Below are 27,795 nucleotides of genomic sequence, written 5' to 3'. Positions count from 1 at the left end.
AATAAGGCCAAAATGTAATTTTAAAATGTATTTAGGTAACACTTGTAATACAATTGAACCCATATTTGTATGAAAGATGAGTACAAGATTACTTAAAGTGGTATACATTTTTGAAATACGAGATAGTATGTTAAATGCATTTCAGTTCATATTCATGACATCTCAAAATAACACTGATAAGGACTAGCCTGACGTTGCCATACTCAATTCTAGTCAGAATTTGAGTCTGATACCGCTCCATTGAGCTATAATTATGAGGCGTGTCTCAACCGAAAAATGCCTCTGCACTCAATTGGATAGACCTACGACCAATCAGAGCAACCGAGTGTGTAACGTATGTTGAAATTACGTCTTTGCAGCCTGACCGAACTGCTAGTTATTTCGCTATGACACAACATTGTGATTATACTGAGTTAGCGAATGTACATCAACACCTATTATGTTTACAACATTTCGTTTATATCACAACATGAAGTATTTACTAAGTCATAGAGTAAGACTATCTCTTACCATTTGTACGTTAGGTGAACTTCATCCACGACGATACCCATTACGTTTGCTTGAAAATATTGGAGCCTAGCACGTCCCTCCACTTACAGCAACCACGATTCCGGGCTTCCGAAAAGAAGCTGGCAACGACCGCTAATTATATCCATCTCGTCGTGCACGCTGAGTTGCATCGCCGTGATAACGTTAGCCTTTTCAGTTGCGACCAACTTTTGCCGAATAGGACATCAACAAATGCCCTGCTCGCGTTTCTCTGTTCCTCTTTTAAAATCAATGCTCTGTCGATATATTTTAGAACAGACTCAATGTCAGAATCCACACATCTGAACTCTACAGCGGCAGCCATTCAACACACGCGCTCTTTGGTGACGTGGTTCATTACGTTACTGTTGATTATCTGTCCATCATCGTATAAAGCCCGCCCTGACAATTTGATTGGTTCGACCAGCATTTGTTCTAAAATAGTAGCTCCTCAACGGAGAAACCCCAGTCCCATCTTCCCGTTTACAAAATCTTGTGGGCGGGGCTAAGATGGGCTGGCACCCAGGCTAGATAAGGACACCTATGTTTTTAAGATTAGCTTAAGTACTAAAAAAAATCTTTAATTTTTGTTTTGCTTTTCCCTCCATTGTACCGAAAGTGAATCGAACCGTGGCGCCTGAACCGAGGTACGAACCGAACCGGGACTTCTGTGTACCGTTCCACCCCTAGCGAGTAGTATGTCCGAATACACAGTATTCGAAAAACGGTATGCAAAAAGTACCCGGATGACCTACTTCTTTCCGGTTAGCGTGCATACGATGGACACTTCACTATCCCATGATGGTCCGGGAGAGGAGTTATCTGTGTGACGTCACTTTTTGTTGATGTTTGAACTGTTTTCAAACAAACAGAGCGTAGCTAACTCCTCCCCGTCCCCCTCCATTCCGTGCTTTCATGAACGCGCCTAACCCCCACCCCCAAATCCTTCTTGTCGTTTATTGGCTGGAACACTTTGTTATCGTTTCTGGTGGTAGGTTTGGCCAATTTGTTTTTATTGCAGTTTGTGAAGCCTAGGCTGTCTACAGAGATCGCGTTTTTTTACAGTTTACAGATTATGCTAAGCTATGCTAAAAGTGCTAGCGCCAGACACAGAGATCAGCTGAATGGATTTTAAAACGGTAAAAAATTAAATGTTACCCCTAGGGGAGCTGGAAAATGAGCATTTTTCAAAAAAGTGGAGTGTCCCTTTAATGTTCAACAGTGGCACTGATTTATTGTCAATAATAATTAAAAATATGGTCCTTTATTGCAAGGTAATATAGTTTATATTAGCCTAACAGTAGGTGATTTGGTAGATAAAAACCAACTTTGTGTTGTTGAAGAAATCTTAAAACTTTGTAAGCTGAAAATATCTTTAAATATTATTTATCATATAAATGCTTCGCTAAGATGAAAACACTTTGTCGTTTCTATCAGTCTTTTAAGTTACTTTGAGCATCTTCTAAATGCCTGAATGTAAATGTTAATGTATAGTTTTACTGTTGTGCATTTAATCAGGTATATCTGTTAGTTTACAGTACAACAAATATGTCTCATACAAATATTTTAAAGTTGCAATACCTTTTCACTGTTGTGGTACTTTTCCCACTTTTTCACCATTTTCAGCCATTTTTGCACTCTTTCAACCTCCTGGAGTTTATACTAGACAAAGAAAATTGAGTTTTTAGGATTTAATTGAAAAAAATGTAACCCTTTCTGTGTAAACCCATCTTAAATCATTTTTTTGTGGTTGACTGTTTTCTAAAATAAAAAATTATCCTGAATAATGTAAAGAACATTTAGTGAAAATATAACCTTGATATCTTGAATATTGACTGAGTAAAGATTGAAATTAATGCAAACTTTGCAGCTCCAAATCTCATCATTAGATTATAAGACTTGAGCCTACAGACAGGGTCACATACTGTTGGTAAATCTGTTATTTAAAAATATTTAATTCAACAATTTCATAAAAGATTTGACAGGGATGGCAGGTGTAAGTATTGTAATATCACCTTCTCTTCCACTGCGGTTGGTGTTGGCAGCTCCTTTTCACTGGAAAGACAGTAAGCAAAAAACTGATTTGTACATATAACAAAATAGTTTAGCAGCTTCAGCTATTAATTTACATCCTAACAAAATTGTTCCGGTGGTCATAGTTATTGCACAACACAAACATGAACATTTATGCTTTTTTAAGTTGAACAACTAAGGTCAGATGTCAATATCTTGTTATAGTAAAACAGAATACTGTGAGGTAAAAGAGTCCTGCTGAGGAGAGGACATTGCATGACTTACTGCAGGAAACCAAAGCGATCTGTGACCTTGTAGATGCTGTAGTCGGCATCCTCCCAAGGGTTAATGTGAACCCCCTCCTGTCTGCCCTGAAACCGACCCAACAAACAAAATAAGGAACTGGAGCAAAGGCAACAAACCACATTCAACACAAGAAATGATTTTTACTTAAATAACAACATGTCTTTGAAGGAACAGTTCATCCCAAAATGATACCATCATTCATTCAACTTTTTTCTGGGAAACACAAAATAAAATATTTTAAAGATTGTCCGACTTGTTTTATTCCAATACTATGAAATTGACAATGTCAATGTAAGTCAAAATGTTTAACATGGCTGCAAGATGTGTTGAAATGATAAAACCATGACCCTGTCTTAATCAAATCTTATTTTGATTTTAATCTTTTTCTTTACACAGGTTCTTTACATTATGATGATTTTATATAGAAAACAGTAAAACAATTAGCCGAGTTTTCACAGACTGGTTTACAAAAATGGCAACATGCACATCATAATGGTTTGCAATAACTTGCAATGTGTAGTCAAAGTTTTAGGTCAGAGATTTTCTTTTCCCGGAAAGCATAAAGCATTATATTGCATCTGATCATATAGCAAGTTATTATCGCTTATTACACGGCTCTCTGGAATGCTTGATTCTGATTGGGCAGTTGAGACATTTGCAGGTTCGTTCTTTTCAAATAATAACCGCTCCAAAGTAATAACGCATAGCCGGTACTACTTGTACGATTAAAATCGCTCCGCGCCAATAAAGACCAATGAAGATTACTGTTTGGCGCCATCTTGTGACAAACACTGGACAACCACAATTAAGAATGGAAAAATTTGACATTAATTTTAACATGTACGGAAAAAACAAAACATTTAAACAGTGAATAGAAGAACGAACAACGACAAGACACAGAGAGCTTACCGAGACTGAACTTGACATAAAAGAGCATGACAGCTACGAAGCCAACACACAAAAAAATACAGAATGGGCATTAAAACTTCTCAAAGACTGGATAAAAGAGAAAAAAATGGAGACAGACAAGTATGAAGCAGAGGATCTTAATAAGGTATTACGATCATTTTATGCATCTGTGCAAAGTTTTGCACAAAAATTTAGTTAAAGCAATAAAGTTTAGTTTCGCGTGCGCACGTAAACGATCCCCACGCTCACGTGAAACTTTTGCTTTCACGGGCGCGCGCAAAACTAAACTTTATTGTTTTAACTAAATGTTTGCTCCATGTCCTCTTAGGGGCTCCGTAATACTTGACTATCGGTGGAAAATTTTTATATCAGTGCATTTATAATACAAAGTCATTATATTTGGGTCATATGAATACGATTTTTTTTACTCCAATGTTACATTAGGGGCTCGGCAAATTATAGAGTGCCATAGAGATGACATATTTTTGTAGGCCAAGCCGGAAGTTAGCGGGACACTGGTTCTCTTGCAAAAAAGCCCATTAATTTTTCTCACAGACTTTTGGATTATTGCAAAAAATAAGCTCTGTTTTTAACAAAAGTAAAAGGTGCTTACACATCTTCAGGGTTTCCCGCAGAAAATTTGTTAGTTAAGGTGATAGGGTTGGACGGGTGGGCGGGGCAATCAAAGGGGCGGGGTGTATGCGATGAAATTTAAAATATTTTAATAAAATAAATAAATAAATATGCGCTATGAAGTGAAACTAAAGGGTTAATAAACACAAACTAAAGCAGATGTTGTAGAACGTCTGGCAAACTATGATAGATAGCGCAAAAATTGTAAAAACGGATAATTTCCCACTATTAATTACATTATCTTAAAGGAGTGTAACTACTGTAGCATGTAAATAATGCACATAAATAAAGTGAGCAAGAGCGCTCAACAATTATATTGAATCAACAGGCACTTGAAACCCTGGCAGGTTGCTCAAACAACAAAATCACCAGCTAGCCTACTTTAAAATTGCAAGAACTATAGACGAATACAATAACAGGCTTAAATAAACCCAAAACATAAGTCCACTTACAGTTCTCACGGACACGTGTTTTATCAACTGGCTATCCTCCAGACATGACGGACCACGTCTTTATCTCATTTCGGTTGTGTGGTGCGCGTGCACGCCGCGGTGTGAAGCGCGTCTGCGCTATTCTCCGAGATGTTTTATCAACTGGCTAGCTATTCTCCAGACAGTGACGGTCCGGACCACGTCTTTCTCATTTCGGCTGTGTAGCGCGCGTCCCCGCTCGCGGTTTAATGCGTGTATGCGCTATTCTCCGAGATGCACATGACAGCCTTTTGTGCAGCTAATATTTTATTTTATTTTTTTGATGACCTAGTTAAGGCGGTAGGGTTTCCAAGCTTAGGCGGGCCGCCTTAACTGAAATATGCTGCGGGAAACCCTGCATCTTCAAATATGAATACAAATTTATGAATTTTATAGTGTAAATGCATTTACTAGAAATATAAAAGGCCAAATTTTGACTTCAAAATTCATAAAAGTTGTATTCATCTGTGAAGACTAACTTGTTTGACAAAATGTGTAAGTATCATAAACTTGTATCCCGCTAACTTCCGGGTTAGCCTACAAAAAAGTCATCCCTGCGGCACTCTATTCAGACTGTTGCGTTAACTTTACATTTTACAAGATTACATTTTCTTTTATTCATATGATGACTATTAATACTGAACATTAAAGGAACAGTATGTAGGATTGTGGTCAAAACTGGTACTGCAATCACACAACTGGTGGCCAATACACAACATGACAACATAAACATCAGTTGAGGGCTGCAACTCCACTTTTTAAATGACAATATCCTGGCCAGACCACTATTGTGAGTGATATAAGTATTTGAAATGAAAATGATTTCTTAATGTCTAGTGACATATGAGGGCCATTTTATGATTAATAAATGTACATTTCTTACATACTGTTCCTTTAGGTTCATTTTTCTAAACACAGAGCTCAAATTCATTGACTATCGGCCGAAGTGATTTTATCGTCCAATACGGATTATTCGCCGATATATCGGTGCATCTCTACTTTGTATGATGATTCGACCGAAATTTAAATGGCTAGTGAGTTTTAAATCAAATTACTGATCAACTCATGTATACAGAGCTGAAATCAAATATGGCGGCACATCAATAACCACATCACATTGCTTCTTGTCTAACACAAACAAATCATACATTTGAGACTGATCTGTACTGTAACTGTTGATTCAGTTTAAAAATCCAGTCTGAGTAGGTTTGAAGCATGAAGATGAGTAAATACTGGTAAAATTAATTCTCATTTAATAGAAAGTCAAAGAAAACATCACAATTTCTATTGAGTACAATACAAATCTCCAAAATAAAAGCCAGAAATGTTAAGGTGATGAAAGTCCACAATCTAAAATTCACTTCAGATATATTTTCCTCTCTACTCTAGATTAGTTTGCTGAGCTTCTTGTGATAAGCTGTTTAAAGGTATTTGAGGAGCGCTGAGAATTTCCATCCTGACTGCAGTCAATGTCTGCGTTTAGCAGCAACGTGTCTAAGACATCCAGCTGTGATCTGTCTAAACACAACTGACATTAAAATGAGCTCCACTGAAGCGGCCAACTTTTATTCTGACTCAACTTTGCACTCGATCTCTCAAAGCTTTCACATACCAGCAATTTACACCGACGGCTTAGTGGTTAAAAATCTGGGATGAGAAATGAAAGCTTTGTTTACGCCCTTCATAAGCCAACTTATATGCAGGCTCGCACATAATCCACGCCCGCAAACTTCCACAGAAAACACTGTGCCGGAATCGAAATATAATGTGTTTACGTAGTTCTACAAAATAATTGTTTATTCATATTTTTATCTGAGAATATTATTTTTACTCTCAATATATTGTTCTCCATATATATATGCACGCCAGGGGTGTGGCCACAAGGGCGCCTGGGTGGGCCTTGGCCCCCTCATTTACATGTCTGGCCCCCTCAGATTTCCAATTGCTTAAAATAAAATAATAAAATGTTGATTTCTTAGTCTGATTGATAGATTAACCAATCAAAATGCTGCGTGGTAAAATTCAGCTATTTTCAAACTTGATTGGATTAGCTCATGTCACAGGTTGTTGTGCGTAACTTGCGCTGTCATCTTCACATGTGAGTTCATTAATATTCGGTGACAATGTGCTATCTACATCTTATATATATATATATATGAGTTGCCCCCTCATTCAAATTTTTTTATTCTGGCTACGCCCCTGATGCACGCATATGGATAGATGTGCTTTTTGGAGCTTCAACCCATACGGGAAGATAACAACATTTTAAAACAAAATCATTTTTTGTGTTTACCTGAAGATATAAAGTAATATACATCTGAAGTTGCATGAGGGTGAGTAAATTATGAGAGAATTTGCATATTTGGGTGAACTATTCCTTCAAGTATAGACAAAGCTGCTGTTCACAGTTGTTGAGTCTCATGGGTGAAAGTGAAATGTTGTCCAACTTGTATTTTTTTTCTCTTTTGGGTATTGACTGGACCAAAGATCACCATTTAGGTCGATAGAAGAAAAGCATATCTGAAAGGATGTGACTTGCCTTCTCATATTTTGCAATGATCTCAGCCCGTTCTTCCAATATGAGTGTATCGATGTCCTTCTTCATTTCAAAACCTAAAACAGAAACAAAAAACTATGAGCAAAAATCTCTACTGGTCCAATTGCATGGTTAAAACACATGAAAATGACCTGAAGTATTTAAAGGAAAACACCATCGTTTTTCAATATTTTTACCTCAACTTAGATGAATTAATACACACCTCTTTTTTCAATGCGTGCACTTTTAATCTTTGTACAGCGCTTCTTGAATGTGTTAGCATTTAGCCTAGCCCCATTCATTCGTATGGATCCAAACAAAAGTTTTATTTTGTGCCACTATACTTACTCGTGTAACTACTCACGTAACAGTCTTTTAATAGGGAAAACATAGAAGTGTTTGGTGGCTTCTAAATTCATCCCTGTTTGGATCCTAATGAATAAATGGGGCTAGGCTAAATGCTAACACATTCACGAGGCGCTGTACAAAGATTAAAAGTGCACGCATTGAAAAAAGATAGGTGTGTATTAATTTTTCTAAGTTGAGGTAAGAACATAGTAAAATATAAAAAAACGGTGGTGTTTTCCTTTAAATCATTTTATCAATATTTAGCAAAATGCCAACATTCATTCATTTACCCTGATATTTACTTCAGACATTAAGCCATGAGATGGGATTGCTTATTTAGTTTGATCAAATACAGAAATGTGTTATGACAGCTAATACCTTTGAAACTTAAACATACAAACAAACACGACAACGATTTTTCAGCAAAGTCCTCTAAGTGCACAGAAGAAGACTTTAATGAACGCTTGTACGTCAATGCGCAAGAAGTTTTTTTACCCAGTTAAAGGAGGTTTACCAAATATATTATGATACTGACTGAATTTTTGAAAAGACAGTAAAGAAGTTTTGCAGCGAAAGATTTGTTAAATAGAAATTAATTAATTAATTAATAATATTAAAGTTAAATTACTGAACATAAACATATGATAAATGTTTAAATTTTCTTATAGAAAAAAATGCTTATTTACAAAAAAGTAAATTTTGCATATTTTAAAATTGAAGAAAAAAAAAACGTAATCTTTTATTTCAAATTTACCTCTACAACAGCTTTCCCTTGTCAGCTGATGCCACCAGGCCCTCTTATTTCTTAAACCCCCCTTGATTATAAAAAGGCCACTTCTCATCTGATTTTATCCCTGTTGGATAAACATCCCTTTTCCTTTTGGAAATTTGGCCATTTCAAACTGGTATAAAAGTGAAATGTGAAATGAACTGTGAACAAAAAGTTATGCAATTTGTAAAATAGTTTGTGGCAATAGGATTTGGGGTGGAAGCAATAACAGTCTTTGCAGGAATGTCTCAGTTGATGCCGGCTACCATGTGTTAAAACAGATGAGGTCTGTGGTTTACATTCACTGTGGACAGGTGCAAGTCATACCACAAGAGTCGACAGATCACCAGACAACTGCTGTGTGCTGAGAAACTTGCTTTCTGTTGTTTACCCACCTGTCCAACGAAAAACACTGTAATAAATCCCTTTCCCTTTTAAACTTCTCCTTTTCAGTTCTTATCCAACACATGTGAACCTTTGGCTGTTCAGATGAATATGTTGTTTTCCATTGTAAAGACAAAATCCTAATGCTTCAGCCACCGTCATATTGAGAAGGAGCCAAATGTGCCGTCATAACAAACAAAGTGTTGCAAATAGCTGGTTTACAGATCGAGTCAACATCGCATGCAAGTCTGTCACAGCTTCTTTAAAGCAAAGCTTCTTTGTGAAATGCAACATTTGCTAAGGGTTGACCAAGGAAAACAGGTTAAAGCTTGCTAAGGATGTAAGCATAATTTATTTATCAGACTTACATACTGCAATCTCATCTGGGAGCATAGGGAAAAATCACTATGCAAATCAATTGCAAAGGTTGTGATCTATAAAAAACTAACTTGACGGGAGAATGGGCTTGCAGGGTGGGATCTGAGGATGATTCATGTACGCACACTTGCAGGTGATCTGTGATTTATAAAGGGAACATTGCTTTGTTATATTTTTGACTTTTGTGCGCACGTAGACTTTAAGTAAGGATCCTACGCACAGTTTAATAAATGAGACCCCAGAACTCTTGATGTGCAAACTTTAGAGAGAGTTGTGCTACGGTGTCTCATACTGTAGTTGATTAAAATACATTTTGGCAAATAAGGCAATGAAAAATAATGTAAAGCTTTTATGTGGAACGACTGTTTATGCTGCGCTGTTTGGAATTCGCCCTCCGTCTGTGTGTGCACACCCGTTAAAGTGCACACATGGAGAGACGCGTTTCAAAAAGCAAGCAAACAAAAATCTTTTTGTCCTTTTGTTATTTTTCTAATAAAAAAACGTGTTTATGTCTTAAGTGTGTATGTAGAGACCCCCTTACAGCCCACGTGTTCAAATAGTTGCGCACGCATTTTGGCAACAGAAGTGGTGTTAGGGCGCGTCTCATTTCTCTGTCTTACCCCTTCACCTCGGTTTTGCGCGTTCATGTGAGGCAAAGTGGTGTCTCAATTCTCAGTTTGATCAAGGGCTAGGGCCAAGGCGTAGGGATACATAGCCCTTGAAACGAAGTGTGATAAGGACCACACTTAAAAAGAGAGGGGTAAACGTTAACGTAGGGGTGGGCAATAAACCGGTATGATAGTAATTACCGGTATTGTGTCACGCCATGATATGGATTTTGCAAAACCGTTGATACCGGCGTTACATATTTTAAATTATATTTTTGCACTTATCAGGTTTCCCGCGTGGTGTTAAAAAAAAACTAACCTTCAGAAAGTTATATCTATGGCTTAAAAACGCCCAGATCTTCATCCTAGGACTTAAATCTAACTTTATGAATGTTATTTTTTAAGACCCCGCGGGAGTTTACCCAAGTCTTAAAAGTCATACCTCCGTTCCCAAGATGCGCTGTCCACAGAAACACAAAACGAAAAGCTCCGATTGCACTTCAATCCATTTTGAATCATCATTTTTTTTAAGAGGATGCACATCATAGTGCACGCAAATCCTGCCAAAGATTATATTTCAGGTGTTGTGATCTGTATACAGCGAGTTTGGCGAGAAACAAGCCCGTGGCTTACCTAAGCATTACCAGGTTCTGAAACATAAGAGGACCCAGAAGCGAACAAAATTAACACTGCTTTATTGAAAATCAACTTAAACAGTTGGACTGTCGAGCCCCAAGGCACCAACAGCGCGTCAACAGTGTTATACATTTAGGAGGCTTTTTTTTACCTCACTGCTTCAAAGTCGTTTAACGGTGTTACTCCCTTTTCACTCAGATCTGCTCTCTCTACTGCACCCTGCACGCGCTCTCCAGGTAAAAGCGATTGAAGGACGGAAAGCAAGAAATTACCGTAATAAACCATAATTTGGCAAAAAGTGCAATTTATCTTCTTTTAGGAACCATTCCTTTTTTGATAGCGCAAATGGTTGAGGAGTTACGGTTAAATAGCGCTTTCAGAGTGCTTTAGCGGATAACGTAAGCAACGTACCAAACACATTAAAAACAGCCTTTAATGGTAAATTTCGTTTTCTTAATGCAGATTTATTAATTAGAGAAGCTATTAAACAATACATAGTGCATATTTACGCATAAAAACGTATGAGTGGAGTGTTTTTGGCAATGTGAATCTGCTGGTTAATTAAATTAAATGCAATTAAATGCAATAAATACATTTATTAATATAACTAACTTGTATTAATAAACTGCATTCATTAATGCGGTCAGGGATTAATACTTATTTAAAGTGAGATGGTATCTCCCATCAGATGTTCATATTAACAACAAAAAGAAAATCTTGTTCTTTGTATATTAATAAATCAAACAGACAAAAGATATACACAGCACACAGCTTTAAAGTTGTTGGATGTAGCGTAAAGCATTGTAATATGGCACATAGCCTACCAGCAAATGATCATACCAATTTCCATACTTTCATACTTCCCATATTAGTGACAATATGCATAAGAAGATTAGTCCACCCATCCACACAATGGCACTTTTAAAGGAAAAAATGGGAAAAGATAAAAAAACATGTTTATGTCCAATCCCTCACTTATTAGTAACATAAGGTTAAAAAATAAAAATTTTGTCCGTAATTTAAATAAGGTTTACTACAGTGTGAATCCAAAATGTTTTATCTCATAAGGCAACATACCGTAATACCGTTATACCGGCTGGAGAGTGAAAAATACCTTGATATGAATTTTTGCTCATACCGCCCACCCCTACGTTAACGTAGGAATATCTCAGGAGAGCCGGCATCAAGACGTTTTATTGATGAACGTCGAACTGTCAAGGAGTCGCACAAATGAAATTAACGTTATTTTCTGCAGTTTAATTGAGATTATATTATGACACTCATGTTTTATGATACTTTTAATAAAATGTTCAAGCGGTTTTAAATGTAATATTTTTGTTTTGAATCGCTAGTTAAGGCGCTAGCTAGCAGCTAAGTTATGCGCTATTTGTGGAGCTCCGCTCAGGCAATCGATACCACAACCTGAGACAACGGCATCTTCTTTGTTTTGTCTGTTTATGTAGCAGCCGGTTAGCGGCAGGGAAAGGTGACGCAAACGGTAATCGAGTGGTGTCTCATTTTTTAGACGAACGATCTGTCTTACCCCTTTCCCCTTTACTCGGTTTCGAGGGGCAAGGGGAAGACGAAGACAAAGGGGAAGGAGTAAGACAGAGAAATGAAATTGGCCCTTAGTCCCATACCACAGACAACGTATTCATAAGCATCCAGAGACATATATGCTCTTAATTTGTCTTGGGTAGGGCTTGGCGATATATATCGGGGAATTGTCATGCGCATCTCGTCAGTAAAGCCGGTTCCTTGATTAGTAGTAAATCGCCATCAGCTGCTTTTAGATGGAGCGGCATTTACTACAAAGAGCCATTACAATCGTATTCGATATATCTCCCAGCCCGATTCTTGGGTGTATGTGCTAGGTTTCTTATCTACATACTAGGGATGGGCACGAGTACTCGATTGCTCCAGTACTCGAACGTGGCATCGATCACAAAAACGATGATCATTTGGGTTTATTTATTTATTTATTGGGGTTATGGGGGCATTTGGATGTCTGGTTAGCGTTACAAGCGCCTGTGGTAGTAAAGACTGGGTCTGGAGATGCGTGTTTGACGTCGTGTTGAGCTACGCAGACTGGCATATGACATCAGTAACATTACCATGCATGATTCAAAAACAAACAATTCCGCGCACCCGCGCCGCAGCAACCTGCTGATCCGCGCAAATGCCCGGCAGGCCGCCAAACCTGTGAAGCCGGCCACACCTCACATCACTAAGGAACTATAGTTTTAAAGGATGATAGAAAAATAGAAAAATCAGTTCAATAGCTCTAAAAAAAATATTATATTTAATTCAAACAATAAAGACAGTGTTATTATTTATTTAATTTGATTTATTTACCTTATAAATGATTTCTTTACTGTAATTAAATTTTCCCACCCATTTTTTCTGATCCGATCCGTGCTTCAAAAAGCGTAATGTTATCCGAACCGTGTGTTTTGTGATCCGTCACACCTCTAATGGCCATAGGGTTTGCACAATTCTGTTTTCATTTTCTCACGATACAAAATAGACAGACAACCACAGATCTTAGCTGAAGCACAAACAGATACAGCCATTTGTCTTTGATGTTTTCACAAGACCTCTGGTGCAATTTTTAGCAGACCAACCTGTGATGCTTACTGTTCAACTAAAATCTTTTACTTCACATTGATTGATTTTATCTAAAGTGATAAATCCTGGAAAAAATGCCCTGTGATGTTGATCCATAGCATTACAGATGTGCTAAAACAACAGGCTTTCTGTACAGGAGGGTGCTTCCTAATAATCACAGGTCAGCAGTGACAGGCCAATGAAAAGGTGCTGATAGCGAGATACTTTAAACACTGATCTGTGGTCAGTTCAGATGGTATTTCTGGCATTAGCCAAAAATACCCAACACTGCAGCGCCTGCTGGGCAATGAACACAGAAGAAGAGAGTTTGAAAAGAAAAGCAAATGTCCTCTTTTCATGGACAGCTTTGGGTTCAATTAAATCGCCTGATGATTTCCTCCAACGTCAAGCAAGTTTTGAGCACTGAGCATTCAATAAAATATTCAAGACATATACAAAAAACGGCAAATTGAAAAGGTAAAAAAATAACCATACTAGAAAACAATATTAGGTACCGCTAAATGTTTTGCTCATGGTGAAATTGTACTTGTTTGAAATACCCAAGTAAATTATTTTCAATACATCATAGGTGAATAAACTAACTGGTCTGTTGCATGAAAACATGGAAGATTTATAATGTAGTACTAGAGTGAAATAGTAAAGCAAAGCCAGTACGCGTTTAAATAACGGGCGGTATAAAATAAATAAATGACTCAAATATCAAAGTTTCACATCAGGCTTTCACTTCCCTTCCCATGTAAAAGTTACACTCCAACAGAATGCTGGGTTACTTTAAACTTAGGGCCTGTTTACACGAGAACGCTCGAGGGTGAAAACGTAAAAATATTTTATCGGATGTGCCTTTCGTTTACACGGCGACGGCATTTTGGGGGCTTAAAAACGCAAAAAAATGAAACCACCCTTCAGAGTGGAAATCTTAAAAACGATCTACCGTCGCGTTCTCGTCTAAAGAGTAAAAACGCAAAAGTTTGTTCACGGTGGCTCTCGTCGCGTACGCATTTACGTCACAGGCATGCACCAGTTCAGGAAAATAACAACAAACATGTCGGATTATTTCCATACGTCGGACCTTCAAGTTGCCATAGCAGCTCTGATAAATATACAAGTCTTTCCAGCAGTTGTACGAAATATTCACAGCTAGCATTACTGATCAGAGAAGGCGCCAATTCGTCGGAGGCAAACCAGACGGCTTTGGACGATACCTGGGAGAACCAGGAAGAAGGTTGTACGCAGGCACACGGACTTGGTGTTGTTGTGTGTCAGTGCTTCACATTGCCACCTAGCCGCCTGGAGTGCATACTACATCGAATATCACACACTTTTGCGTCACCATGTGCACGCAGATTTCCCCCTTAAAACGCTTGTATAAACGCGGAATAAAAAGTGATAACGCAACGCCACTTTTGCGGTTTCTTTTCAGATCGTTTCCATGTAAACGTAGCCTTAGGTCATAAAGAGTCAAGCCCAGCCGTTGGGTTAAATTATCCCAACAATGAGTCAAAACAACCAAGCATAGGTTAAATTACAACCCAACAAGCTGGGTTCGTCATTTTTGACCAAACATTGGGTTAAAAATAACCCAGCATTTTTTTGTATGTATAAAGCCAAACCGGAAATCTCACCTCAATGGTAAAACTCAAACAAGTAATGGTTACTAAGACACTGACAAGAAATTGTAAAATCTCCATGACTTTGAAGTGACTCTGGTTTTACTAAACTAAACTGGTTAAAAAACTTAAAGAACTTATCAATAACTTAATCATTCAAGAGTATCATCACATAAGCTATCATTCATGTCTGTTGCACAAACGCAGCAAAGTTTAATAAGGGGTTGGGGGATTTAAAACAAATCTCTAAATTTACATGTGTACTTTTAATATACATTCAAACAGTATATGAGATACAAATTAAACACTGCGAGTGAATCTTCATTTTTCATTGCAAAGTTCTGACATTTTTAATTACTAATACAGTATATGAGAATAAAAGCATCAATTGATATTTAACAAAGACCCGCCCCTTTTTTTATGCCGACATCAACCGAAGCCATCACACTTATTATTTTTAAGTAATTATTTCTGGAAAAAACACCATTATCATTATTTAAAAGCAAAATCTTTATGTTTTCATAACACATTCACTAAATAATCCTAGCTAGATTGTATCAGTCATAGTATAAAGGCTAGATGTGTTACGGCATCTCTAACATCATCACCTGGCGGCCATCTTACCACAGGCAGCTCGCTCACTCGTAGCATTGAGTTTAATGGTGCAGGTACTTTTAAATGACCATAACTTGCTCAATTTTCTACCAATTTTCAAATGGTTTGGTGGTGTCTTACAAACTTTATTAACGTAGCTATAATTTAACATGTTTCATGTTTTTTTAGTATAAGTATGCAGTGTCATAGGTACATATTTGACATTTATAACAAACCAAACCGTTTGAAAATCGGTAAAAAATGAAGCAAGTTATGGTAATTTAAAAGTACCTGCACCATTAAAACTCAATGCTACAAGTGAACGAACTGCTTGTGGTAAGATGGCCGCCAAATGTGGACGTTCCACTCAATTGGCCAGCAGCGCGGGCGAGACATCAAGCCTTTATACTAGGGGTGTAACGATTCATCGTGCAAATGCGCGTTTTCTCAATGAATGAATTTGAATGAATTACGGTGAAATCCCGGCACATCCGAACGCCAGAGGGCGCTCCCGTGCAGAAACTCCTACAAGAAGTAGCATTACAAACGCTATTCCAGGAAATGTCTACACATGAATATTTATACGCTGTTCTTCAAATTGTTTCAGGTATTTTCATGGTAATAAAGAATATTTTGAATGATTTTGTTTAACGAGTGTTGCTTTTTTAAATGCACGTTATAAACGACTCCGACTCATAATGATTTTAGATTGATAAGGACTTCCTACTGACCAAATGCCATAATACAGGCACAAGCTGTGCATAAAACAAAGAATCGCAGCCTTGCGATTGAGAATCGATTTCAGACAGGCATTTTTAATGAGAACCGCGATTGAATCGTTACATCCCTACTTTATACATATCTCTGGTATCAGTAACCTATGTGCTTGCTATAACCCCATAACGTGTGATTAGCATCACTGGTTTCTGTCAGGTTTAGGGAATGGGTGAAAATGTGATCATGACAATAGCGATAAAATTTTACCTCCGACAAAATTCTGGCAGTGTCAGAAGTTTTGACATGCAGTCCTGAAAGTAGCTTCTCATACAACAACCTATGTGAATGAGAGAAACTTACCCCAAAACAATAGCATTTTTTATTATGTTTATTAAATATATTAGTTTTTAATTATGACTACTGACTAGACCAGGGGTCTCCAACCTTTTTGTAAGCACGGGCAACCACAATGGATAAAACAATCTGGACGGTAGTCTACTCAAAACTTTATTGTTTTACTTGTTGATATGTTTTATAATTGTTTAAAAATGTTAACATGCCTAAAGAAGCTAAGCTAATATAAATAATATGTAATAAATAAATATTAAAATTGAGGCTATCTGATGCCCAAGACCACTGGACTAGACTATATATTAAATGGACGGCAAAGACAACGAAAAACTTGCTCATTGTTTCTCGGCTAAATCCAGCAAATCAGCCACAATACTGATGCTCTCTTAAATTAGCACAGCTCATTTCCCATGAACCCAGTGTACTCGGACTTCTCCCCAGGGAAAACTCAACTGGACTTCTTTATTCTGAATACTTAAAGAGAGGTGTTTTCAAGGATATAAAAGCTCTTAAATGTCACAACCTTTACAGTGTTATCGTCATCTTCACTTACTGTAGATTAAAACTGGCAGTACACCGGCTGGATGCTTTCCAAAAGTTGACTTTTCTGACAAGCAAAAGTTTTCGAAAGGTTAAGGAAAAGTTCACACAAAGTATGAAATTGCGGCTATTATTTGCTCACTTGTGTTGTTGACAACCAACATGCTGCTATTCTAGAAATATTTTAAAGAATCGTCAAGCACTCATCATTATTAATATATTCTTCTTATATTCTTCTTCCCAAACTGTTCTCCTGAGCGCCGCTGTGAACGAATCTTTGAGTCGGTTCTTTTCAGTTAACCAGATGAACCGGTTTTAAAAAATTAACGACCGCACTACATACTATACAGTAGGCGAGGCGAATAGTATGTCCGAATACATCGTTTTCGGAATAAAAAGTAGGCGAAAAGAAGCCGGATGACGTACTACTTCCGGCATGTTTTTGAAGTGTGCATTCGATGGACACTTTACTATCCCGTGAGTCCCCGGGAGAGAAGTCAACAAGTTAACTTGATTTATATCACATGATTTACCAACATGGCGGATGTAGAATGTCCGAACTTTATTCACACTACTCATATTCGTGCTATATTTAACGTACTGTTTTAACGGTCGGTAATTAATCTAATTTAGTACGTAAATGTACTGTCACAGTATGCGATTTCAGATGCAGGGCAAGTCTGCGAAGCAAACATACTGGATAAGAAGTGATCGGAAATAACCACTCGGTTTTTGGTCCGTTCCAAGCGTTATCTCACGAGAATTCGTATATTTTACGAGTTGGCTAATTCGTATTAAAGAATTAGTCAATTTTCTTAAAAAAATCCAGATAATTTACTTACTACCATGTCATCCGAAATGTTGATGTCTTTCTTTGTTCAGTCGAGAAGAAATTATGTTTTTTAAGGAAAACATTCCAGGATTTGTCTCATTTTAATGGACTTTAAAGGACACCAACACGTAACAGTTTTAATGCAGTTTAAATTGCAGTTTTAAAGAACTCTAAATGATCCCAAACGAGGCATAAGGGTCTTATCTAGCGAAACAATTGAAATAAAAATATGCACTTTTAAACCACAACTTCTCGTCTTCCATCGGCCGTGTGATGCGCCAGCGCGACCTCACGTAATACGTCATCACGTCAAGAGGCCACAGATTACGTATCGACACTACGCCCCAGTGTTTACAAATGTGGAGAAAGAGGACCTTTCCGACGTTGTTGTATGTCGAATGATACTAATTAATGTCTTTGTGTCAGTTTATTGTTTAAAATGGTCCGCAAATGTGCGTTTCACATATGTAACACGTGACCTTTCGAAGTCATTACGTGAGGTTGCAATGGCTCGTCACACAGCCGGAGGAAAAAGAGAAGTCTTGGATTAAAAGTGCATAGTTTTATTTTTCACGCCAAAAATTACAATCGTTTCGCTAGATAAGACCCTTATGTCCCGTTTGGGATTGTTTAGAGTCCTTTGAAGCTGCGTTAAAATTGCAATTTTAAACTGCATTAAAACTGTTAAGTGTTGGGGTCCATTAAAATGAGAAAAATCCTGGAATGTTTACCTCAAATTATTTATTCTCGACCGAACAAAGAAAGACGTCAACATTTTGGATGACATGGTGGTGAGTAAATCTGGATTTTTTTAAGAAAATGGACTAATCCTTTAATTCATACGCCCATATTCGTAAGTTCTGGTACGATTTGCCTTGACCCTTGTGGGGTTATGGGTTCGGTTTCATTGTTGTTTTTTTCATGAGGATCGTATGATTTTGCACAATTAACTTCGTATGAATTGATACAAATTAGCCAACTCGTAAAATATGTACGGTTTTCGTGAGATCATGCTGTCTCTTCCTCACCTAAAACTAATCGCAGAATAGCTTCAGAGAAATTTTAACGTACCACCGCACAATACCTGGGTGATTCTCACGAAACCATTGAAACACCACGGCACTAATGATTTTAGCTTTAAAATGTGTAATATAGTAACATTAAAAAGCATCAGAATTAACACAATACTGTGTTCTACCTTGCACAATGTGTGATTTCAACATAAGAATTTATAATTGTAAATTTTATCTCATTTTCTGCTGAAATTCTCATTACCGCAATGTGTCTGGCTGTTTTTGAACATGCGTTATGTTGTAATTTAATCAAATTAACACAAAAATATTAAGAAAAAAAATAAATGAATGTTTTGCTAGACTACTTTAGATGACAGAAAAATATTTACTGAATATTCATGTATAATAATAATGAAGAAAAATTAGGAAAATGATGTGTCCATGCCTGATGTTCTCATCCTCCGCAACACTTTTTGAGAACAGTTTAAGCACACACAGAATTTTAATAAAGTTTGATTTTGAGTGACCAAGCACATGGACCAGTTACTTCAAGATGGCTACCAGGTAAGATCATTTTTTTACAGTTAATTTGAAATATTGTCTTGTCAGAATGCTTACACGACATTTTGATTATCATTACCGCAACAGATGCTTATTAAATGTTAATTTAATTAATAGAAGCATAATACTTTGATTTTAAATGCATGTGCAGAATCTCCAAATTATGTTCTTTCAGGTTTGTTATGTCATTTTGAAAATATGTCAGTGTTGATGTTTTCTGACTGTTGCGGTAATGAGATTTTTTAGGACTAATTTTTTAAATTATGTTACAAAAAGTGTTAAATGATAAGTAAAAGTTTTTAAATTAATGTTCCCATTTACTCCAGACTTTGTTTTTCAATGTCTGGTGGGAAAAAAAGTAAATTTAAGCAATTTTTACATTTTCATGCTTGACATTTTTAAAACCAGGTTTTCGTGAGAATCACCCACCTACGTGAAACATCACAGAATTGGTCAAACAAAAATGAGAAAATGCCAAAACTTCTTTTGTGGTGCACTAAAATAACAGCGTCGTACAAATCAAGCATGACGTACAGATGAATAATTAATTTTAACATTTTCAGATATCAGATATGAAAATTTTTCTTAGCACATTCAGAAGGATTAAGATGTTAACTTCAATCAGCGATGATACTTCATTATAATCATTTTCAAAGGCCTAATAAAAGCAAAACAAAAAGAGACCACATTCAAACCACACTGCTCTAGATGCAACAACAAAAAAGCACCTCAAAAATGGTCCATCTATTATTAGACGACATCCGACTGCTGCGACACATCATCAAACTGAGTATTGCACGCAATCTCCAAAACATAAGCGTTCAAATGTAATACAGCTTCCACCTCCGATAAAACTCGAGGCTTGGAGTCTATCCGCGTCTCTGACACACAGTACACCACATGACATTTTCTGACTGTAACACACATGTGTAGCAGCTGGTGCGATTGTGGTTCATCTGACGGGATTCACAGAACACATGGCTTTCCATTGGCCAACTTCCCCATTAAAACGCATTTGACAACAATTCTCTGAAGTCATATCTAATCCACAAACGTCTGGCAACCCTCACATCAGATATGAGCATTTGAGAGGCGTAGTGTTTTATATTACAAAACACTTGGGGCCAAATAACCGAAGTGGAAAGGAACGTGGGCCACACCCCAGGCTCTGAAACAAGGTGAGGAAGTAGATTGGTCACCACAATGCATCCTGTACGTTTAAAGTTCAAGGTTTTAACATGACAGCCTGTCTCATGAGAAGGACCAGTTATAAAGTTAACGCTGCTAAAAAAGCATTTCCATACTGTGCACATTTCAATGCAGCCACCAGGTCCCATTGGTTAAAATGATATATTGTACTAAAAGGACTAGTAGGTTAGTGTTAACCAGACTAGACAGAATTACTGTAGATCAATAACTGGAAAGTGAAAAGGTTTGCAGTGAGCCCTCAAAGTGATACAATGTATTGTTATTTCCCAAAATAAAAGTCCCAACTATAAAAGTCACATACACAATTTTACAAAATAAAAGATGAACTGTTATCTGATTAAAACGAATGGTTTAAGTGACAATCACGTGTTTAAATTCACACGTTTATTTGCTGGTGCTGTCAACATACAAAACTACTATAGTAAACTGCATAGTATACTGTATTAGACTACTGCATATTACACTTTGATAATGTGTACTATATTATTCTGTAGTATTAATTAGAATGACTTGATAAACTGTAGTAAACATTGTAGTATGCTTAATACAATACCATAGTACTTATGCATTTTACCATAGTAAATACTAAAGTAACGTTATGCTACTATGTGGGAACGTTTAAAAAAAATAAGACAGTCATGTATGCTGTTTACGTTAAATCAAATTCGTCGTTTCTTAAATCGTGACTTTATCGGACTTCCCCTGAAAGTTGCGACAACAACAAAAACGCGCGACAAAACACCACACGACTGATAAACTGAAGCACAATAACAACCGAGTTAAACACAAATACATTTCTTACCTGTCCAAACAGACCCTGTTAGTAACGTTATATAATCTCTCTGTTCATCGTTTAGCCGCTCACAGACTACAACAAGACTCCAATTCAACCTCGCGCTCACTGATCAGAGCAGGGGACGCGCGCATGTGCGTGCCTGCGTGCGCGAGCGTTTATGTGTTTGATTGACAGGCAGCTGCGGTTTAGAAAGTCATTGCACAGGACCTGCAAAGATCATTAAAACAGATCATTTACATGTTTTTATTTATATACAAATTTTGAATACATTACATAAATGAAATAAAATTACTTCGTTTTTTAAGAATATATATATAATTAAGTAAAACACGTATTTGTAGTAGGCTGTAAATGTCAATAACTTATACTTAGATGTACGCATTTATTTATGTATGAATCTATAATATTTTTATATATAGATACGCAGATAGGCCTGTGTGTGAAGAAGTGTAAAAGTGACTTTAAATCTTTTACAGAGATGTCGACAAATTTCTAAATCTTTCTGGAAATAATGTGAAAACGGAAAAAAAGGTAAATAGTAAAAGTTAAAGTTTTATAATGTATTACAGTTTTTCTCAATTGCTTTGGCTCAATTCTCAAATGAAAATTTTATTTTCCAAAACAATAAGATCAGATCTCTAAACAATTAGCTTATTGTTCACATCAGATTGGAATTTCTTATTGATTTGAGCAAATTGCAAATGCTTTGACACATGTGTGCAAACAATAAGTACAATCGTCTGCAGTTTGCCCAACAACTAATTGCATATGGCTTGTTGATCAAAACTGATGAGTCAATTCTCACTTAAACTGTCAAACTCTTCACAACTTCTCAATCATTTGTCATTGTGTACGCCATCACATTCAAAACGATCCATTCACTTATCAAAAACTAGTAAACATGCATGTACATTCCATAAATATCTGACATTGATATTGTTTGTAATGTCTGCTTCATTGGAGATTTTTTCCCCGGTGCATGGCAATGGAAAATATAAGATGTGATGTGGATGAAAATCTTTGGCCTGACCAACAAGAGCGACAGGATGTCCAACAAGAGCGACAGGATGTCCAACAAGAGCGACAGGATGTCCAACAAGAATAATTTGTTTTTCATTGAGGTTATTTTGTAGTTATTTTCTATTGTATTTTTGTTGTAACATAAGAAATATGAAATGTACAGCAATTGGACAAGCAAGATTTCAGTTTATGTAAATGTAATACACCTACAAAAATAAATGAAGTGAATAAATAGAAATGTTCATTTACTCTTTTTCTATGTTCTTTTGACCCTTCTCAATTATTAAATTTTTTTTCTATGGTGACTTTCATGGTGAAAAAACAACTGAACAATTTGACCAGTGTTGCTCACACGATGACAAAAATACTTTATATTTTGGTGCCCTTGGCCAAATTACTGACAAGATAACTACGTTTTGAAGCATGAATAAAATGTTTTGGGTGTGTAACTTCATTTTGCAGACATGCAATTAAGTTCTGAAGTTCCAGCAAACAGTTGTGACATTTGCACTCACAGTTTAGAGAATAATAAGACTGTTGCGAAAAATGTGCCAAAGCAATTGAGAAAAACTGTAACACTATGATGAATTGCTCAATTTAATCACTTGGGTTCATATTTAACCATTTGTATTATAATAATTACAATAATTTCCGATGTAAAATTCACTTTATGAAAGGCAAAGAGTGAATGGTTGTATTGCGCCCTCTAGCGGTCAGTAGGTGTTTGTGACTTTTTCGTTCAATAAAATAGAAGCACATTAATATCTGATGTCGATTTAATTTTACGATATAAAAAATAACATTACTAACAACTAGCAAATTGTGAGAATTTCTTGATAAAAATAAAAAGTCAAGGCATGCATTGTTGTTTTATGTTGCACGAGGCAACATCAACTACCATACCGAGATCAAAGGATTAGAAACAATTGTGAAAAATAATCTCATCAAATATCTATTTTGTGCTATCTATTTATCTTAAAGCATTTATTCATACTCTCAATAAATTGTTTAATTATAAAAGTTTTTTTCCAGATTTTTCTTTCTGTAATGTCTGTGAAAATCCATTTATTTAATGCTTTGTAAATGCCACCTGTACACAGAATGATTCCAGCTAAGACGTCCTTTGTACACATGCTGGGATGTGATTAAAACATTTTGCATGTATAGACCAAGGGTTCCCAAACTTTTTCCTACCAAGGGCCAAAAATCAAACCTGGCTTAGGGCCGTGGGCCAAAAAGGAGTGTTAGTAAAGTAAAGTTGCCCTGATAATCCCACTGATCTATATAAATGACTGGATTGCGCATAGAACGCTTGACGTAACTGCGTGAGGTGAAGCCAGCGCAGAGTTCGAGCCGCCATCTTGGTATACCCAACCGGCAGAGAGCGTCATTGACTTCCATTCAAAATCATGATCAAAATTTACCCCCTTTACAGCGTATCAGTTACACAATGTTAATTTTTAGGATATGTGTACGTTAATTATTTGTTAATTCTGGTGTTATTTGCAATGTTTATGTTTTAATCGGGCAGGATAATGGATTTACAAAAAACCGTTAAGGTGAGTGTGTCTGCTGCATACTGTTAATGACACGGGTATAAATAAAGTTTTTTTTGAAATTCAGCTACACGGTGACGGTCAGTGTTATTTCTCTAAATAAGTTGAGGTAACTTGTAAGTTTAGATAACATAATTACAAAACTAGCAAATGATTGCATGCACATACGGTACAAAGCATGATTATTTATTTAGATTTCAGAATGAGCACGTTTACTGTCATTAATACTTAATATGCTGCGGTCTGTCCGCTGATCTGATACTGTAATGAAGATGAATGTATAATAACTGTTTAAAACGCAAAATGTACAACTTTCAGTAAATAACTATTTACATGATTTGGACGTTTGTGTTGTAATAATGTACAGGGTAACTTCACATATAAAAACGAAGACGAGTAAAGTGATGTTTTATCATTAAAATCTGACAACGTCCATTGATTTAATAGAACGTTTGGGTATACCAACATGGCGGCGCGGTGGCTTCACAAGTGTGACGTCATGCGCAATCCAGTCATTTATATAGATCAGTGGATAATCCTCATTTATAATTTTCTAAAATGTAAAAAATAAATAAGCAAACATTACTCTGTTTATGCATAACTAATGCAGTTTTATTTTGGCCCACATGCCCTAGTTTGGGCACCTCTGGTATAGATATATTGAATAAATCACTGCCTAAAGAAATGTAATCTAAAAATATTAATGATTATCTGAAAGAAGTGTGGATATATTAGATACCTGCATGCACTGATTTGACATGAACACAGAAATATACACCCCTGATAATATAGTTTTGTATAATATTTTGCATTTCTGTCAAGAGATCCTAAAAATTACACACTGCACCTTTAACTGAGAAATAAAAGCTAAACACATTTTGAACTTTGTCCATTCTTTTGCTTAAATTTAACTTTTACAACGAAAGTACAAATTAACATGCATAGACAACCTATAGGTGTGTTCCTACCAATCACAACCTAACAATAAAATACAGAGCTTAGTGGTAGAGCATTTCATTAGCACAGCAAAAAGTCATGGGTTCGAACCCAGGGACCACACTGTCTGATACATTGTAATGCACTGTAAGTTGTTTTGGATAAACGTGTCTGCCAAATGCATAAATGCAATGTAAAGGTAATGATGATGATGATAAAATGCGTAAGATGTAAGCTGTGGTCTTTCTCGTGCTTGTCAGACGGAGGCTCCGCCCCCTTCCCTGGACAGGAAGTGACAGGGGTCTGTAGCCCGAGGGGTTGAATCTCTGGTTGGTATCAAGCTCATGCTGTAGTGACATTTACATGGTTGTTCTGCATTTACACACTAAATCAAACATGACTGTTTGAGGGTATTCAACCCAGTCAGAGATTTTCCTTTCAAGATAATGGAGTTACGTTTTAATTAAATATCAAATAACAACATTGCTAAAACGTGATCTTGAATAATTGTGTTAATTGTATATATGAATTGTTTTTGTCAATTTTTAAATCTTGGCAAATTTAAGCACAGTTTCAGACATTGTCGAGATATAAGGCTGACACATCTGTTATCCCACAAGAAAAATCTAAAAAGCAGGAAATCTTATTTCTATAAGTTGCTCTTCGTCATCTTAAATTATTTTATGAGTAAATTTTGCTTTTGATGTGTGTGTATATATATATATATATATATATATATATATATATATATATATATATATATATATATATATATATATATATATATATATATATATATATATATATATATAAGCATGTATTGGATCATGTTACTGCACAATATATAGGACTATTAAACTTATAAAACATATTTTCAAAAGAAAGGTTGAGTAAAACCCAGTTGAGGCATATTTTACAAGATTACTGCATTTGCGTCTTGTGTAAGTGTCTGAAGTGATAAACTGCAAGAAAGATACACACAAAGGCGCACATTGAGCCATCGGTGTGCTTATTATTGTCTCATCAACATCACAATGAAATAGGTACAATTTACATCAAGAGCTATTGTATTAAAACGCAGATGATTCAGATGATAATGCCACATTTCTGTCTTTATTTGACACAACGATCTATAAAACTGCCAATGGTACATGTGCTCAATGCAACTCATCCCTGACAGCATATCCATTCCCCTCGGCCTGTTTGCAATGAAGGCTGTAATTTCCACGCAAGATGGTTTTTGGCAGTCATACAATAGAAGACACCTGCGACAGGCAATGGGCCCTTTAACAAGCTAGACAGTGATGTAGCCCGCGTCATTTTGTGTCCTTTCCTGCGCCCATGGTCGAGCATGCCATGGTGCAAACATCTGCATGACCGGATAGAAAACCACATTATTTGTGTATAAAGACACTTTATTAAGACACATTTGTGGTAGCGAGTGTTTGTGTTTGTTGTTTGCCCTAAACATGTGGTGATGGATGATAACAGCCCCTAACATCTTAATTTGTCCCCCAGCAGGACATTGAACATCTGGTTTCAGCCTTTACTAATTTAGTCACTGACTGGCTGCAGAGCAAATAAATGCAGGAGAGAAGACCAATCACAATTCAGTATGCAAATATCCATGCCAGTTATTATATTTTTAATACAAAATTTTTAAACATTATGGCCGGTTTCCCGGACAGGGATTAGACAGGGAATAAATGTAAGAGCTGTCCAAACTGAAAACAACTTGCACTGACATATCTTAAAATACATCAATGCCCTTTGTTTTGCCTCAAAATGCATGCCAGTAAAGTTTTTAAAGACATTTTTGTTAAAACCAGGTATATTTCCTTATTTAACTAAGGCCTAGTCCTGGTTTAAGATAATCCCTGTACAGGAAACCACCTATAATTTGGATAAGATTTTAAATAAGTTATATTTTGAAAAGCTACGTTTTAAATAAGTTATATTATAAATAACAGAATTTTAAAGAAGTTAAATTATTACCGAGCCCCTAAGGTGACATTGGAGTAAAAAAAATCTAAAGTTTAGTTTCATGTGCTCACGCGATAGTTTCACGTGCGCACACGAAATAAATTTTTTTTAAATTTAGTTTTGCGTGCTCCGTGAAACTATCGCACGCGCATGCAAAAGTTTCACGTGAGCAAGCGAAAGTTTCACGTGACCACGCGATAGTTTCACGTAAGCACCCGATAGTTTCACGTAAGCACAGGAAAGAAAATAATTTTTTTAAAGTTTAGTTTCACGTGAGCAAGCTAAAGATTCACGTGAGCAAGCGAAAGTTTCACGTGAGCACGCGATAGTTTCATGTGAGCACGCGATAGTTTCACGTAAGCACCCAATAGTTTCACGTAAGCACACAAAAGAAAATAATTTTAAAAAAAGTTTAGTTTCACGTGAGCATGCGAAAGTTTCACGTGAGCATGCGAAAGTTTCACGTAAGCATGCGAAAGTTTCACGTGAGCAAGCGAAAGTTTCACGTGAGCAAGCGAAAGTTTCACGTGAGCACGCGACAGTTTCACGTAAGCACCCGATAGTTTCACGTAAGCACAGGAAAGAAAATATTTTTTTTAAAGTTTAGTTTCATGTGAGCAAGCTAAAGATTCACGTGAGCAAGCGAAAGTTTCACGTGAGCACGCGATAGTTTCATGTGAGCACGCGATAGTTTCACGTAAGCACCCAATAGTTTCACGTAAGCACACAAAAGAAAATAATTTAAAAAAAAGTTTAGTTTCACGTGAGCATGCGAAAGTTTCACGTAAGCATGCGAAAGTTTCACATAAGCAGTGTCACGTGCGCACACGAAAGAAAATCTTTTTTTTTAAGTTTAGTTTCGCGTGCTCACAAGAAACTTTCGTGCGTGCATGTGAAAGTGAAAGTTTCACGTGCACAGGCGATAGTTTCACGT

General features: G+C 36.5%; 1 protein-coding gene across 1 annotated transcript in view; it reads right to left on the bottom strand.

The window, feature by feature from the left end:
* Window positions 1–21,528, bottom strand: part of LOC141362460 (USP6 N-terminal-like protein) — a 38,827-nt gene extending 17,299 nt beyond the window's left edge. Inside the window, exons 1-5 of the mRNA XM_073864556.1 lie at window positions 21,373–21,528; window positions 7,399–7,472; window positions 2,827–2,912; window positions 2,544–2,583; window positions 2,110–2,190 (exon numbers count right to left, since the gene is read on the bottom strand). Coding sequence (XP_073720657.1) covers window positions 2,110–2,190; window positions 2,544–2,583; window positions 2,827–2,912; window positions 7,399–7,464 — 273 coding nt within the window. The 5' untranslated portion in view covers window positions 7,465–7,472; window positions 21,373–21,528. The remainder of the gene's footprint in view (window positions 1–2,109; window positions 2,191–2,543; window positions 2,584–2,826; window positions 2,913–7,398; window positions 7,473–21,372) is intronic.
* Window positions 21,529–27,795: the final 6,267 nt, after the last annotated feature.

Source organism: Misgurnus anguillicaudatus, unplaced genomic scaffold (genome assembly GCF_027580225.2).
Source record: "Misgurnus anguillicaudatus unplaced genomic scaffold, ASM2758022v2 HiC_scaffold_27, whole genome shotgun sequence".
Lineage (NCBI taxonomy): Eukaryota > Metazoa > Chordata > Actinopteri > Cypriniformes > Cobitidae > Misgurnus > Misgurnus anguillicaudatus.
This window is presented reverse-complemented; position numbering and strand designations above follow the sequence as displayed.